The sequence below is a fragment of the Scleropages formosus genome, chromosome 5, assembly GCF_900964775.1.
Source record: "Scleropages formosus chromosome 5, fSclFor1.1, whole genome shotgun sequence".
NCBI classification, from domain to species: domain Eukaryota; kingdom Metazoa; phylum Chordata; class Actinopteri; order Osteoglossiformes; family Osteoglossidae; genus Scleropages; species Scleropages formosus.
Genome location: NC_041810.1, coordinates 7,764,203 through 7,781,032, shown reverse-complemented (window position 1 = coordinate 7,781,032; position 16,830 = coordinate 7,764,203). Strand labels below are relative to the sequence as shown.

Genomic DNA, 16,830 nt, shown 5'->3' with positions numbered 1-16,830 from the left:
ATCTACGAAAATACACTGCGGTGAATGGAATTGCTGCCTAGAGGACACACACAGCCAATTAGTTTGAAAGCGTGTAAATGTGAATCCAGGTTCAGAACCCAGTTCATCCCTCGCTGATCGTAAACACGTTATTACACCATAACACTGAGTGAAAGAGGCAATACGGTTTTATTACTCCTCCATTAAAAAAAAGAACATCCATGTAATGATTCTGAGCAACGAAATGTTATTGAAACAAAGAAAATATAGAATAAGACAATGGTGAGTGTGCAGCTTCCAGCAAGAGGACATAATTTGCAGTTTGTGTGTGTCCACTTCGTCCACTCCTCACTCAGTCTGTTTATGGGTTATCATTTGTAAAAATCTGAGATATAGCTATAGGAATTTTTAAAAAAATGGTATGACAATTTTAAAATGAAAGCTACATTAAAATTAAAACCTAGATAAAATAACTACAAAAAATTGTGTTGTCGCCGCAAACACCTGCTCACTCTCAACTAATTCGTCCCGTAGACGTGCACAGCGTTAATAATCCTGTCACTGATCGCTGACACTCAGGAGAAACAGACAGGAGCTGCAAACACCGTGGAAGGGAGTTGAAATAAAGCGGTTCCACACTGTTCTTCTGTTTGGCTGCTCTTTACTGCCACCTATCAGCTGGTGTGGTAAATACAGGTCATCTTCACTGCTACGAGAGGAGCCGTATTAGAAAATAGATGAGCAAAGAAAAAGCTATTAAAAAAATAAACAGGAAAGTGTTTGAATCATGGAAAGATTGGAAACTTAATTAGCCTTTGTTTATCAGTCTTATTTGTTCGTTGTACAACTGCGCCTGGACTCCACTCGAGTTGAGAATTTACACCTTGTAGCAAATGCAGTAATTTACTGTAACGGGTGTTTGGTTCCCAGGTGTCAACTGTGTGTCTCATAATGTCTTGCGTTACACGGGTTGATGTGATATGTGGGTGTGTGTGTGTGTGTGTTTACACCTTTGTGTGTGGGAGAGAGCGAGAGATACACTCTATGTGTGTCGTTACAGCGTAACAGCCACTCCTTCATCCCCCGAGCTGCTCTCCTCCTTAGGCTCCTCCTTTGACTCCTCCTCTGGATCTGGCCCCACCCCCACCGCTCCCTGCCCACTGTCCACGGTGCTCTGAGACCCCACGCTACTGCTGCTGGGGGTCCGCGGGGCAGCCGGCCTCAGCCCCAGGTGCAGCTCGTACCGTGGGACGGGCCTCGGCTCCCGCCCGGCCTCCGTTACCAGGTCTTCCTCTTCGCTCTCCTCCTCTTCCTCAGACAGGAAGTTCTGCTCGATGCCAAAGGGCAGTTGTGGGTCAGCACCGGACCACGGTCGCACCACGTTATGCCGCTGGTCGGCCGGCCTGACCGTGACGATCAAGTTGTGGCTGTTGGCAACCATCATGTCGGTCACCTGGTCCAGGGACTTCCCTGCCACGGGGACGCCGTTCACCTCGAGGACCTGGTCGTTGGCGGACAGCAGCCCCGAGCTGTGGGCCAGACCGCCGGGCGCCACCCGCGAGATGAACACTCCCGGGACCCTCCGCACTCCTCGCGACGTGAGCACCTCGGCGGTGCCGTCCCGGATGTAGAAGCCGAGCGGGTGGTCCGAACCGCGCCGGTGGAGTCGCACGCGCCGCAGCCACGCGGGAAGCACGTCCGCGTCGAGCACCGCGGACACAGGCCGGAAGTCTCGCGGCAGACCGATGACCACGGGCGGTTTGCGCCGGGCTCGCCGGAGCACCGCCCCCAGAACCTGTTTCTTCCCCTGCGGAGCATCTCTGAAGAATGCGTTTGGGTCCGCGTCATCTGTGGACACACGCAGAGTGAAGGGTCCAGGGTGCCGAGCCACACTTCCCTACAGAGCACCAGGCTGTAGCCAAATTTTAACTGACTGTCGATACTTGGAGTCAAAGGTCAAACTCTCAGACATAAATAAATGTAAACGCAGATATGAAATGTGCGGCTTTGAAAGGAGACCTTGGGCGCGGAACCTCCTCGCGTGGGATGCCGCAGGAGACGGAACGAGTCCCACAGCGGAGCGAGAAGAGGGCGGTTCGAAAACCCCCGTGAGTTCCAGCCCCGGGAGCCGAGGGCAGGACGCTGCGATGGTATCGGGCAGCACATGGACACGCGTTTCACTTGTACACGTTATGCAAATCAGCTGCGTTATCAGCAGATGGGAAAAGGAAGCGAGTGTTAGCAGCCAGGGGTGAGGGTGTGTTAGTATCTGCTGACGTCTCAACGGCGACTCATAGAAAAGGGTCCCGGGTTCGACGGGGATCGCAGACGGATGACAAATCCAGCGTCCTCTCTGCCCCACGGATTCCACGCACCCCAGTGCCAGTAGCAGCACCGATACTCCAGCTCATTAGCATTTATACCTGTGCAGCAGCACAGTGCGCTCACTGCAGCTCGCAGGTGTACCGTGGTAAACACACACAGCTCGGGGCAGCTCTCCAGCACAAAGTATTTCTGTTTGTCAAGTGTTGGTGACAGCGAGCAGTTCCCTCCATGAGCAAACACACCGCTGGGCTTTCCTCGTTCGCTCACGCACTTCCGCGAAAATCGGCGAAAAGCAAAGAGCTGGAGCGAGGGCAGCCGTGACAGGGAAACACATCGTCTCTCTTTCCCTCTCCCATACACTCACACACACTTCAAGGACCAAGACCGCGCACTCATCAGCATCCGCACAGCAGATACACACACTGCAGCTGCGTGTGAGGTCTCTGTGCAGGAGCACATTCAATGCGGAAACCCCACGGGGCAGCGTGTCCCCAAACAGCCGGAGCCAGTGAAAGTCGCGGGTGCGAATCCCACTTCCTGCTCTAGTACCCTTTAGCATGGCTCTCATCCTGAACTGATTAGAGTAAGAAGTACCCTACAGCACAAGTTGTTTTGGACCAGTGCGTCAGAGAAAGGAATTACTCTCGAAGTAACGGTGCCCCCAAAACCTCGCTTTACCGCGGTCTCCTCTCCTTCCCGCTTACCTTTCCTGTGCAGGAAGATGCGCAGCAGCGGCCTGGCGCTGGACACGGCCTTCCGGTAACTGTCGTCATTGGTGATGGGCAGCATGCCCCCCCGGGTGTCTGCGTACCCCACCAGGATGTCCACGTCCGGGATGCGGTGCACGAGCTGCAGCAGGCTGTAGAAGTCGTGGAAGCGGTCCAGTTCGGACGGCTCCAGAGAGAAGCGGCGGAATTCGGCTCCAAACTGCTCCGGCGGCGACGGGATGCAGGAGCGACCGGAAACGAGAGGAAAAACGTGAGAGAAAGGACAGGCCCCGGTCCCACGTGGCCCCCCTCGTACAGTAATGAGCATCGCTCCCTGCAAAGTGAAAGCGGTGTTCACCTGAAAACGGCAAAAGTGCAACACTGGTGCCTCGTCTGTGGGCGCAGAAAATGTGAGTCCATAATGTTGGACCCTGGACATCTCTGCAGTTCGGGTTCCCCCCCTCTATTCCTCTTTCTTTTATTTCCTCCCTGTGCTCTTTCTTTGGCGGCATGGGGGGGGGGGCGGTGTTCGCAGCGGCCTCAGTCCACGTGGACTTTGCCATGGGTTTCCACCCACAGTCTAAAGGCACACATTTCAGGTGGAGGCGGCATGGTGTGTGTGTGTGTGTGTGTGTGTGTGTGTGTGTGTGTGTGTGTGTGTGTGTGTGTGTGTGTGTGTGTGTGTGTGTGTGTGTGTGTGAGAGAGACAGAGAGATTGCCCTGTGATGATCATTGATGGTCTGGGCTCCCAGACGATTAAAAGAAAAAAGGTTCAGTTTGTCGGTACTTGTGTTTCTTTTATAACCATTATCGCCAATTTCTGTTATTTCTCCTGACCTGTGCCCCCCCCCCCCCCCCCCCCCCCCCCCCCCCTTTACTCTTTCCGTGCGAGACGCACTTTTTCCGCTCACCTCGCGCCGTCCCGTCTGGGGCTCCCTTTCAATGCTCTGCGGGGGGTCCAGTTTCCATCAGTACAGAACTAACATGTTTATGTCGCAACTCGACGGACACATGATTTTATACACGAACAGTTTCTAAAAAGGTAACAACGTTACTACACCCGGAACAGTCATATTATCTAAATCAGTACTGAAATCGTAACTGTGGAGCGAGCAGTGAGAGGCGGACATATATTATATTACTATAATAATAATAATAATTACCTTACTCTTCACCTCTACGCCGGGGCGCGCGCCTACGCTCTCGGACACCCGACGCTTTCTGATCATCCCTCAGCGGCGAAGCTCCACAGCCTCGGACCTCCGGCCGCCAGTCGAGTCGGGCAGCGCGCGACGCCCACGACGTACGTGCCGAGCTCGGACAGGACAGGTGTGCCCGTTTTACCCCTGCAGGTGCCTCGTGCCCATAACTGGCTGTTGGCCGCGCACACCGACCGCGGGCGCGGAGGAAGCTGCTGCTCCTGCTGTCGCTGCTGCCGCCGGCGGCAGAGGCGCGCTCATGAGGCGCGCTCATGGGAGGCGCGCACAGCCCTGAAAGTTCGCACAGGTGAGTAATAAACTAAGTGGGACCAGTGTGTCATGTGTGGAAGACCCGCCCGCAGCGCGCGCGGCGACGCGATGCCCTGTGATTTAGTGGTTCAGCGCCGGTCTGGGGGTAAACACCGGGGCACAGGCACGGTACTGTACCGCGCCGCACTGCGAACAAGGGCGCCACCTTGTGTCGCCGGCGGAAAAAGCTCCGTAGCCCCACGCGGTACAGGTACAGAAAAGGACAGGAGGGCGGCTCTTTGTGGAAAAATGGACTCCACCGGGGTCTTTTACTGCACCTGCACCGCTTTACACTGACAGGCAGACAGCTCTTGGCTTCAGGGTGTTTATCCTGGTGACAGTCGCTATGGCAACAGGGCAGCTGGCCTTTCCGGGCCCCCGCCGCTGGCAGGACAGAGCGCCGTGGACCTGCACGTGACCGCCGTCTCCGGGCTCCAGGAAGCGGTGGAACTGGCGCTCGGCCGCTGGAGGGAGACAGCGTCCCGAGCGGTGCGCGCTGCCCTTCCCCCTACGCCAAGCCCTGCAGGATCCCCACTGCAGCCGGCACTGCGGAGCGAAGCGAGCCCAGCCCCCACGTGGTTCTGGTGCACAGTGGTGGGGGGGGGGTCCCCTCCCGAACCCAGCAGGCCACATCCAGGCAAGCAGTGAGGGGGTTTAGACCAGATGAGAAAGGATCTCATCCGGTTAGTTTCCCGAAAAGTGACCTTATTTCAGCAGCTTGGCCCAACTATTCACCTGCTTCGGATTTGCATAGGAAAACGGTTGGGAAAGGTGGTGTGGAACTTCAGGAAGAACACACATGGGGAGGAGAGTTACAGTCCAGTGGCAGACTTTCAAAAAAAGCATTTTCTTCACTCAGCAGCTGCTTCAGCAGGAGCGTGTATCCGTCAAGCGGGGCTCACTGCCCCCCAGCTCACACAGCGGCTCCACAGATGAACACCGTCGTACAGACAACATCCTCCTCATCCCAAAGGCAAATCGGTGTCAAAGAGGGAACTCAAACATTCGCCAAAGTGCTCTGTGTGTGTGTGTTCATCTGCACCAGCATTTGCTTTGACACCATCTTTAAAGTGAACACTACTTCAAAAAGAGGTAAATGATTTTAAAATACCATCAATTGTAGTGAAAATGTTAATAGTACAACAAACAACCCATCTGAAAATGAGAAATTTTAATTTTTCAGCAAAAACAGGGAAACAAAGTAAAATTCAGGATAACATGATGAGGGTCTGGCAGGAGACTTCACCCCCACCCCGCCCTGGCCCACCAGTCAATGCACCGGCTGCATTGCTCCATTGGGTGGTCAGTAATCCAGCAGCAGCCATTTGTGTGAACAATGCATCACTTTAATTGTTCAAAAAAAGGCTTCAATGAAAAACACAAAAGGGAGATGAGACCACAAATTAACATTCCATAGAGTCATACATTAATAAATGTTCACACCACAGAAAGGGTGTCAGTTTATATAAAAAAAATTTAAACCTCTTCAGAAAGGTACTGTGTAGCTCTGAGGACTGATCTCTGGCAAAATCAATCAGAACTTTAAAACACTACATGAGGGAAAAGAGCTGGAATTGCTACTCGCTGAAGGCAGCGAGATGAACCATCCTGGAACGAAAAAAAGAACCAATGTATGGTTTTTACAGCACAAAACAGAAATGTCAACTTGTAATTCAAGGTCATATAGATTTGTTTTGCAAAATACTAGTTTTGTTACAAAATAATGAAATGGAACAGAACAAGACAACACTTACTACCCAGAAAAGTGGCCCGAGGCAGATCATAAGACCTGACTTGAGCACTAAGAGCAGTAAGTAGAGCGAAGACGCACGCACTAAAGCAACAAGTCTAAAATTGGTCTAAAAGACTGTACAAATATACAGTATTGTGTTTGATTAAAGAGTTAGGATTTTTCAGCTTCAAAACGTCATAGCGGCTGCCCAGTCACAATCCCGTAACGTTCCAAAGGGCCAAATAAAAACATCTTACTGAGCATCTGAAGACATTAAATACACTGAAGGCATTACTTTTTTGCATCTTCAACACCATGTCACCTGCACAAAGGCAGAGTATTCCACCTTTAACCCTGTGGGGCACCTTGACACAAAGCAGCGCTCTAGAACATCCAAAACTCTGTTCCTTTGCTTCTGTTCTCCAGACAACGGCTTGTGAGCAAGAAGGTTCCCAGGGTCACAGTCCCTCAGCTGCCGGTCCCAACTGTCCAGGCGCACTTGCCGGCACCCGAGGAGTGGCTCTGTTTGAGGTTAGCTGTGTGTGTCTGTCACGCATCCTGACTGCTAAGCTCCAGCCCCCCACCCAGCAGAGCAGGCAGCGGCTGCGCGCCTCCCGTCACGCCATCTTCGGATGTCTCCAGGATCCCCTCCCCCACTGCTTCCCGTGTTCCTCTGCCACTCAGGTTTTGCCACATGTTAGAGGCTGACCAGCCGTCCCCCTCCACCTCAGCTTCTGCCTTGCAATGCTGTGCCTCGTGCTCCTCCAGCCTGTAACCGTTCTGGCTATGAGCGGATGGGCCCTTGCTCGATGGGGTCTGCAAGCGCACCTTTTCACCCCCAAGAGCAGATTCGGCCATGCTAGCCGTTGGCTCCTGACTCTGCACAGCGTCGACGTTATTCTTGTACCTCTCCATATCAAGCGTCCTGCTGTTTCCCATCCTGCAGCAACGCTCCTCCTCAGACTCGCTGTCCGAGTCCACCGTAATAGTCTCCAATTCCTTCCCAGAAGTCGGCTTTAAGGTACCTTGGATTGTCCTGTGTGGTCCGTTTGTGAGCATCCCCTGTTGGTGCAGATGGGCAACAGCCACTGAGACATTCCCTCGGTGGCGGCTGGCGGATTCCGCGGACTGCCCAACCATGTGTTTGGATGTCCGTTTCTTGTTGGCCGGCTTGCTCTGAAAGAGCCACTCTGAACCGAAGTCCAGGCTGTGCCTCAGCTTGCTGACCTCCTGCATGTCGAAGCCCAAAAGGACACTGTGCTTCCTCAACTCAAAGTCCTGCAGACACGTCCGCCGCCGGTTGGCAAAGTGGCTGGCGACATCAGACTTCCACAGCCACAAAGCGGAGGCCAGTTTCTCCACTTCCCGGCGGGACGGGTAGGGCTGCCGGTTAAAATAGGCTGTGAGGAAGGCCTTGCGGGCCTCATACGACTCATCTTCGTGTCCCTTGGGGTCCAGCGCCAGAGCCACCGGCTCCTCCAAACTGTCACCAGTCACTGGAGATGGGCAGCGCTCCGTCTCCTGCAATTTGAGCCTTTTGGCGGGATACGAGTCTGCGGGCTCCAGTTCACGTTTGGTGGGACCGGCCAGCGCCGGCCGGGAGTCAGGTCCATTCTGTGCCTTGCCCACACCGCGGCAGTGCACCAGGTGCAACGTGATCGTGGACGCAGTCATGTTGCTGGTGTACACGCCCAGACAGTGAATGCACTTGTAGGTCAGCTTCTTCTCCACCGGATGCACTGTCTGTATGACCTGGTGGCGCTCCCGTAAATGGTGAGCCAGCGCGTCCGAGATCGGGCCTTTGAGGATGGAAAAGCACAGTGGACACAGAGTCTTGCCTACATCCTTCTTGTACGGCACTGCCGCCTGTGGCATGGCCTTTGTCAGCATGTTGCTCTGCACCTCTGCTACCTTCGGGGGCACTTTTGCAGCCTGGGACACAACTGTCGTGGAGTTGTTCTGGGCATGGAAGGCCACCGATTCCTCCGGAGCATCCCGCATGTTGTACGTTGTGACAATGAGCTGGACATTTTTGGGGTTGCTGTTCTGGAGGGTGAGGTCAAAGGTCAGCGGAGAGTCATTGCGGGGGCCCACAGTCTCATCCGGGTGTACCATTCGCGTGTGCACAACCATCTTCTCGACGTCATTGAAGGTGGCCCGGCAGTGTGGGCAGGAGAGGCCATGGATCAGCATGTGATTGAGCAGCGTGTCACTGGGTAGGTAGCGGTTGCAGTGGAGACATTTGCTGGTGAAGTTGTGGATCTTCATAATGTAGTTGGCTACTGCTCGCACCTTCTCCGCCTTGTGCTCCTTCTCAAAGTGTGCACTGTACACATTCTCTGGGAAAAGCTCGTTGCAGATTGTGCAGATCTTCCACTTCTGCGTGTAGGAGGTACCCAGGAGGGAGCCACTACCACCCTTTTTACCGGGATTAATGGAGGTTACCGTCGTGGCAGCAGCCTGCACTTGCGATGACAACGGAACAGGTTTCAGTACGGAAGATGCGACCATTGGGGAGGAGGAACTTCCTGCCTGGATGCTGAGGCGAGCTGGCACTTGGCCAGTCACTGCTAGACCGCGCGTGTTGTTCCCGGAGGACAGGTTCGCCCGGATAGTGAGCGGCCCCTGCTGACTGCTGTGAAGCGTGACACGTACCTGTGGATTGGCCACGGAGAAGACCTGCGTGGCAGAGCCCTTCAGGCCAAACTGGCCCTGCTTCAGGGGGACTGAAGACAGCATGCCTGCCTTGGACTGGGAGAGCCGGTTAAACTGCTGGGCATTGATCGCATGGACACCGCTGGTCACCAGGGAGCCTTTCGCCGTCACCCCCAGAATGCTTTTATCCTGGAGCTTCGGGGAGACCAACACCGCAGGCTGAGGCCGAGACACCACCACACTGGTGTGGCCAATCATGGCAGTCACCTGGTAACCAATGCGCTCATGGTCCTCGATGACATGCTGAACTAGTGCCTCGTACGTACGTGGGATGAACAGACAGCGCTTGCAATGGATGGCGTCTGCATCGCGGGGGTTGGTGGGGGTTGGGGCAGTCCCGCCATTGACGCATTTCTCAGCAGCTTTGGAGACGTAGGGGGCAGCCACATGCTGGAAGTGCTCCCGGTAGATGTGCTTCCGCACCACATTGTACAGAGGGTCCCGGTAAGTGCACTTCTTACAGTAGTACACAGCCTGCTCCGCACTGTCCAGTGGCCGGCCCTTGGGGGCACCGTCCTTCACTGTTGAAGAGACTCCAGCCCCCGTGCTCTTGTTGGGCACATGAAACAACCTGATGTGGGTCTCCAGGGTGGCTTTGTTCCCATTGAAGGTGCAGTATGGGCAGTTGAGCAGGATGCGGCTCTCGAAGTCCTCGCTGTGCACATTGCGGAAGTGGCTCTTGTAAGCTGAGAAGAACTTTGAGGAGAAGGAACATCCTGAGCACCAGAAGGGCTTTGACCTGTACTCCTGTTGGAGGGCACCAAGGGCAACAGTTAAAGGAGATACACCAGCAGTATCTACTAAAGACTGAGTATTTTCTTTATATAATGTATTAAATTAGCAGTATCACACCTGACAGTGGAATATGAAAAATTATCGACCATCCCAATGGCTAAAATATACAGTTATGGTCCTCTTGACCTTTTGTAAGGTGAATAAACATCTCGCATGCAAAGGATGTGTTTAGCCTGCATTCTGGGAGGACAAATGGGCAAGAGTACATGCCCCCTCCAGTGTCCAGATATCAAAGAAGCTATTCCCATTAATTATTAGAGAAATATTCCATTTCCAAACCAACAAGTTCACATAAAAATGACTCAAAACATATGTTAAAGTTATGGATATTCTGCACGCAGACTGCAAGTTTTACAATAATTTTCAGTTGTACTGAAACAATAGTGCAGCTAATTTAGCAATATATCTGCAGGCCAATTAAGGAGTGTATGCTATACTAAAAATAATTAAATGGCTTGTCAAAGTGGCAAACAAACAGCAGCAAATTAGGTAATTTGCTGAAGTAGAGCCTCATATGCATCTGGAGTGAACAGGCAGGCAGAGTGAGGATCTTGACTATGACCATTTCTAATAAGTAGAACAATCACTTTTACAACACTTTGCATGAGATCTATACTGTAATTTCATCCCAACCTGGCTTCTATCAACATCAGTCTATGTCCACATTAAACAATTCAGTGCTGTCCTGTGTGCACATTTTACATGAACACAGACTGAGATGGAATCCATTCCACGCATCCTCCGTACATACACGCAGTTTCAGTATTCCTTCTCTGAGGCTAGCTGCCAATCTGAACAAACAGTTCAATCCATACGGTCGAAGATGTTTCAGGTGCATTACTGGACTGAAAAGTCCACACAACCATGGACAGTGTCCTTATACCTGGAGTAACAGTACACAGCCCTGAAGTTGAGGTAAGTGAATGGCTGTATAACGAGTGTCTTTTGTTGGCGATACATTACATCAGCACATTTTCCCGCTGCAATCTCCTGCATCATTGCGTAGTCACATGAAGGCCAAATCTGACTTGCCTGTGCTTTTGTTAAAGATGGATCCCACATGCACACATCGTCCCAACTGGTATTTTTTATGTAGAACTCATTAGGACAAAACTCCTTGAAGTCCTGATGGAAAAAAGTGACAATACTAAATATGAAACACACAAAACAAAAATTCAGTACAAATATTTTAAAAAAATCTCTTCAAAATCACTGTGATTTAGTCCATTGTCCACTGAAGACCAAATAGTTTTTTTTAAATTAAAATTTCAATAAACCAACCCAAAAGAGTTACCTCTACATAGTCCTTGCAGAACTCCAAGCCAATGTCGCCCAGAATCAGCTTGACATTTTTCCTGGCTTTGCGTATACTGTAAAGGTTGTGCACAGGGGACTGAAACATGCTTCCAACCTGGGTGAAAGAACAGGAAGTAATATCACAAACAGAGAACATGTATAAATATAGCAGACGGACGACTAACGGTTAACAGGTGACAGCCATGACACAACCTTCTGAGGCACCAGTCCAATACCTAAAAATCCATTTTTGAGATATTCTGCAGAGACAGCCCATTAACCAGGAGGATGTCAACCATGTGAGTGACCTTCATGTGCAAGAGGTTTTTTTTTTTTATTTTTATTTTTAATTTTTCTAGAAGCAGAGAAACCCTGATTAGCACTACCAGGCTGCTGCAGGACAGAAGACAACATACATACCATGTTTCCTCTAACACCATCACCAGTTCTCTGCCTTCTGATCTCCTGTAATCCGTGTCCCTATGGCAACCCACAACGAAAATCAGGAAGGTTCATTTTCTGAGAGTGGCCTGTGCAGTCCTGTGTAGCACCCACAGTGGCACAGCGAGTAGCGCTGCTGTCTCGTAGCGCCTGGGTGGTGCGAGAGGATGCGAGTTCTATCCTTGCTTGGTCTGTGTGGAGTTTGAATGTTTTCCCCATGTCTGCATGGGTTTCTGCCAAGTACTCTGGTTTCCTTCCACAATTCAAAGACATGCTGTTCAGGCAGATTGGTGAGCAAGTCACCCAGTGTGCGAGTGACAGTGTGTTTCACTGATGTACGAATGAGTAAGTAGTGAATACAGCAGTATGTCACCTTGGGTGAATAAAATGTAGGCTCAAAACACTATAAAGTGCTGATTGGAAGACGCTTTTCTGCTAAATGAAATGAAGTAACGTAACACCCCACGCTAACAAGTTCCTATAGGCAAGGTAGAGGGAAGTGCGGTAGCTCCAGAAGGCTGTTGTGCACAAAGTCATCAGCTGTCATGGGTGAGATACCATGACAGTATACGTGCCATGGCTCAGCAAGTCTCTTCCTCTTGTGTACACAGCACGCCAGTCTGTAACATGTTCTTTCAATCTGAGGAGGACTGACAACTCAAACGCGAGTTAAACGGAATAATTTGGACCAATAACTGACTGCTGCTGCGCTGTCAGCAGACAACTACTCTGAGCACCATGTTGCGGAGCATGTCCGTTCTCCACTCGGTGGAAATGGTAAGCCAAAAAGAACAGTACTGTAATGAGAGAACTGTGGGTGGGCTGTACAAAACATAACAAAGCAAGGTGTGTTGCAGGATATTCCAGCTGTGCTTCTTCCAAGGCTAAAATAAAATGGTACAATTTATAAAACTGTATTAATGGGTATGATTTCCCAAACTTTGTCCACACACCAAAGATACTGGTTACTTTAGAACTAGTGGCTAAAGATATAATATTTAGAATACAGATAAGTTACCACTACTGTACCAAAATTCAGTTCACACCTGAATCATAAAGCCACCAGGAAGAGTCTTTACCATCAGCCACCTTTTTCCACTAAGAAAAATCACCTTTATTTCTACTAAATGGGCTTGGTACCCTTGGTAGAGAAGCACCCACAGCAGATTCTCCCACTCACAAACCCCGAGAGGAACAGCTGAAGGTACTCAAAGGTGAGCAACTCTTTGGTTCAGCTGTAGCAGAACTGCCTCATACCAGCTAACATGAACTCACAACCCAGATCCCTCTCACTTTCAGAATCAGTACCTGAGTGTGTGAATGGATGATTTTTTTTTTTTTGGGGGGGGGGGTTGGATGAAGTGACCCATAAATCCCCTGAGGACTACACATTACAGAACCAAGAGGCCTCCAGTACCGCATCTACAACTAGCTGCTCTCTTGCCCACATCATCTCCCCATCCCCCAGTGCAGGAGAGGGCAAACGGGGGGGGGGGCAGCAGCCAGTAAATTGCTTTCTGTACTGCGCCTCCACCCAACTCGACTTGTGCTTCTCTTCCTGCCTTCACCTACATCTATCACCATATTCTCCAGTCCATCTCCATCTGTCTCTCTTTCTTAGGCCATCTGGATTAATCTCCACCTATCCATCTCCATCCATCTGTCGAAACCTTTTTGCCTTCACCCACTTTCTCTATGTTCATGCACCCACCACTGTGGCCCTGCTCGGTCTCATCTCTTCCTGTCTCTACCTCACAAACCAAAACCTAATTGTCTATAGCCTTGTGACACGTTGTCTGCCTGATACAACAGAGAAATTGTGGGAGAATCGAAGGTAAACCTTAAATCTTCAAAAAAAAAACTAATTTTGATGGTGCTCCAAACGTTATTGTCTTTTTAATGTTGTCATGCATTATTCATCACCTCAGTAGGTAGAGTGGTCCAGGGCAATGCTGCACACATCCTCTAAACCGTTAACCCATGAGGTTCGACTGCGATCGCTGTGAGAAAGGACCATAGTGTGAGGGTGCAGACACACCTTGGACTCACCTCCGTGACACACTGGAAAAAAAACAACCCACAAACAGCATCCGCACACAGAGAGGGCTCCGGACTGTCAACACACTCGAACCCGCCTCCGGCGCCCGCTGCGGGCGCAGCCCTCCCGGCACTCGGCTGGACGGCTGCCTTTCTCCCGCTCCTGGTAGATGGCGCTAGAGAGCACACGGCCTCCCAGTTATGTAAGACTGCCAACCCACTGTAGGCTGTCCCTGTGACCACAGAATGGCGCCTCCTATTGAGTCTGCAACAGCGCCTAAGATGTCTGCATTGCTTTCCCCTCCTCTGCGGACAGGGGCTCCACACGCACGCACGCACGCACGCACGCACGCACACCGCCACGCTGCAGGGGCAGGAACTGGAGTACACTGCCACAAGTGGCAAAACCAGTTTTTTCCTCTTCTTTTATTAATAAATCACAAGCCAGAAACAGGGATGCTACTGTTTTTTTTTTTTTTTTTTTTTTAAACTGTTGAATGAGCTTTTTTAAAATAGGGGCAGTGTGCTGCAGACCATGCTATTTCTGTGAGGTACAAACCTCTTCAGTGGTATTTTTAGACGAAGTCCACCAGCCATTTACACACACACACACACACACACTTCCTGACAGGTAGTGGAGAGACTGAGGTTTATCCCAGAAATGAACCGATAAAACGAAGATTTTGCAGCGATGCAGATCACGGCACGGCAGCCTGTTGGGACAACAGGGTAAAGACTGCATGCACACCAGGGGCTGTGTGTGTATGTCCCTTTTCCCCATTCGTTATCTCCCACCATCGACGTGGATGGTGTGCGAAGGACATATTCATATGGGTCTTGTTTCTGTGGCCTGCTCTAGTCTCTCTCACTCACACACGTGTGTGTTTGAGCTCAAAGCAGCAGGTTTCCCAGCCAGACCGGATGCAAGAGATCAGCAACACGTGCTGGACTGGACCGAGTCAGAATCACCACGGATAGTGTCTATGGCGCACACGCATTTCCCAGAGATCAAGACACACCAAGTTACGTGTGTGTCAAGAACTCGATGAGCTCACTTCTCGGCGAGAAAATGCGATGGTGAACAAGTTTGTTGTGGAGCTGGACCACACACCCAGTCTACACTGAGTGCACAGAGTATCGCCTAAGCGCACGCGCGCGCACGCACACACAAGCCATCTTTTAGTTACGGTCTCGGGCGCTCAGCAGTCGCTCTACCAACTCGGTACCCGTCAGTGCGGGGAGTCCGTGTGTGTTTCTGTGCGTCAGAGTGTGTTGAGTGTGTCCGTGTTCGCCGCTGCCCGGCTCTACTTGCCTGACGGAGCCCCGGCCTCGCGCCGACTCGCTGCTCGACACGCAGGACCCGCGGCTTGCTTGGACAATAGGTGGCCGCTTCTTTTTTCCTCCGCCTTACTCTCCCGCTGCCAGCGGTGTTATGTTCCGAGGTGAGCCGCTCTACGGGCGCCGCCGTTCAGGGCTCTACCACGCCAGGGTTAGCGGGGAGGTGGGTGACCCGATGAAATGAAGCGACCGCAGAGCCCCGACTAACCACAGGATCTCAGGGGACTAGAGGCACTCGAGGGAGCGGTATCCCTCCGCGAAGTGCCCCGAAGCTCGCGCCCGTCCTCCTCTCGCTCCTCTACGGCTGCCGGCGGTGACCGCGCGCGCTACTGTCAGTCAGTGTCTCACACATCGATCGAGGGAGGCAGCGGCTCGCCGCCGAGTCCCGGCGGAAAGAGTAACGGCGGGCGCCCGACGCATCAACCACTGCCGAGCAGTCAGAGCACATCCATGTTCGTACTATTCGGAGTGGCCGCCACTTTTCTTCCCTCCTCTCGGAGACAATACCGCGAGCGCAGAGCTGCCCCGTCCAAAATGGCGAGCGGAGAGGAGCGGAAGTGACGCAGAGGCTCATTTGCATAAGAAAGTCATTGTGCCGCCCGGCCCCACTGGAGTTGGAGAGGCGTCGAAGGGAAGAGTTTGCGGAGAGTGCCCAAAGTCGGCTGTTACCGCACCGGCGGCCCTCCCGGCGCCTCGACCTACCAAAAGGAGCGAAAGCAGGGCAGAACGTTTCCACCTGAAACACGGGACAAAACTGGCTATCGTTGTGCGCGCCGTACAGTGTCCAGTAGGGGGCGCCTTGGCTGGGAATCTGAGCGAAATACAAAAGGCCCCGGTGGCGCGCATGCGTCCTGCCTCCGTCCGCTGCCGCCTTTCCCTGGTGCAGGATCGGATGTGCACACGGCCTCAGAACCTCCCCGGGTGGCGCTGTGCGAATCACTGCGCTGCTGCGGCTGGACTACTTTCCGGACCGGTGGGGGTGGGATGGTGGGAGGGCAGTTGTTGGGTCACACTGAGAGTCATTACTGGTCAGTAAGTCCTCGGTTCGAGGGAGGGCTCCTGCTTTAGCCCCACATTTACAAGCTGCACAACCAGTAGGTGGCGTAGTAGTTAGAACCATCAGCTGGAAAATGAAGGACCTGGGTTTGAATCCCTTAGTCAAGCTGCTTAGTAAAGGGAAAAGTTCCCTGCTGTATAAAAGGGTAAATCGGACTAAGGTGCTGAATGGCCTCGAAGAAAGGTGTCAAATAAATATAAACTGTGATTTTCGGAGATTTAACAGATTTTGATGGGAAGATAAAGAGCAATGAAAAGTAATCCACAAATATGTTGAAAAAAATTTCCATCATTGCTCAAATTTTGTTTTTTTTTTTTTTAACCGTATTATTTATCGGTAGGGGGGCGCGGTGGCGCAGCGGGTTGGACCTGGTCCTGCTCTCCGGTGGGTCTGGGGTTCGAGTCCCGCTTGGGGTGCCTTGCGATGGACTGGCGTCCCGTCCTGGGTGTGTCCCCTCCCCCTCTGGCCATACGTCCTGTGTTGCCGGGTAGGCTCCGGTTCCCCGCGACCCCGTATGGGACAAGCGGTTCAGACAATGTATGTATGTATTTATCGGTATAAATGGAAAAATTGCTGTCAACCGGTGGAGTTCTTCACACCTGTTGTGTTTGTTTTGTGGTCTGTCACACACACTGGCCAGTGCGTGGCCCTGTCATGATGAGCCTTGTGAGGGGGCCGTGGAGGACTTAGTAGCACATAAAGTGGCACACCTGTGGGGGTGGAGTCAGGAGCACCTGGACACACAGACGCACGCACGCACGCACACACCTTCATTCACTGTGCATCCTTGAAGGGGCTTCTGCAGGGTAATCTCCTGCTCTGGGTAGGTATTCTGTGTGTGTGTGTGTGTGTGTGTGTGTGTGTGTGTGTGTGTGTGTGTGTGGTGCCTCCAGCCCACTA

General features: G+C 52.1%; 2 protein-coding genes across 4 annotated transcripts; both read right to left on the bottom strand.

Moving 5' to 3' along the window:
• Positions 1-283: 283 nt before the first annotated feature.
• Positions 284-4,568, bottom strand: LOC108926395 (partitioning defective 6 homolog beta-like). 3 transcript variants are annotated; one of them, XM_029252481.1, is made up of 4 exons: positions 4,175-4,568; positions 3,923-3,958; positions 3,009-3,231; positions 284-1,827 (listed from the first exon to the last, which is right to left on the bottom strand). In XM_029252481.1, exons 1-4 carry the CDS (start codon positions 4,238-4,240, stop codon positions 1,034-1,036), a joined length of 1,119 nt encoding a protein of 372 aa, XP_029108314.1. In that variant the 5' UTR covers positions 4,241-4,568; the 3' UTR covers positions 284-1,033. The 3 variants fall into 3 exon arrangements, with proteins under 3 accessions (XP_029108314.1, XP_029108315.1, XP_029108313.1); XM_029252482.1 differs by lacking the exon at positions 3,923-3,958; XM_029252480.1 differs by lacking the exons at positions 3,923-3,958; positions 4,175-4,568 and having other exon boundaries at positions 3,009-3,492.
• A 1,148-nt stretch (positions 4,569-5,716) lies between these two features.
• Positions 5,717-14,993, bottom strand: LOC108926433 (activity-dependent neuroprotector homeobox protein-like). The gene is made up of 4 exons (XM_018739097.2): positions 14,848-14,993; positions 11,056-11,172; positions 10,794-10,886; positions 5,717-9,713 (listed from the first exon to the last, which is right to left on the bottom strand). The coding sequence occupies exons 2-4, from the start codon at positions 11,161-11,163 to the stop codon at positions 6,801-6,803; spliced, it is 3,114 nt and encodes a 1,037-aa protein (XP_018594613.2). The 5' UTR covers positions 11,164-11,172; positions 14,848-14,993; the 3' UTR covers positions 5,717-6,800.
• Positions 14,994-16,830: the final 1,837 nt, after the last annotated feature.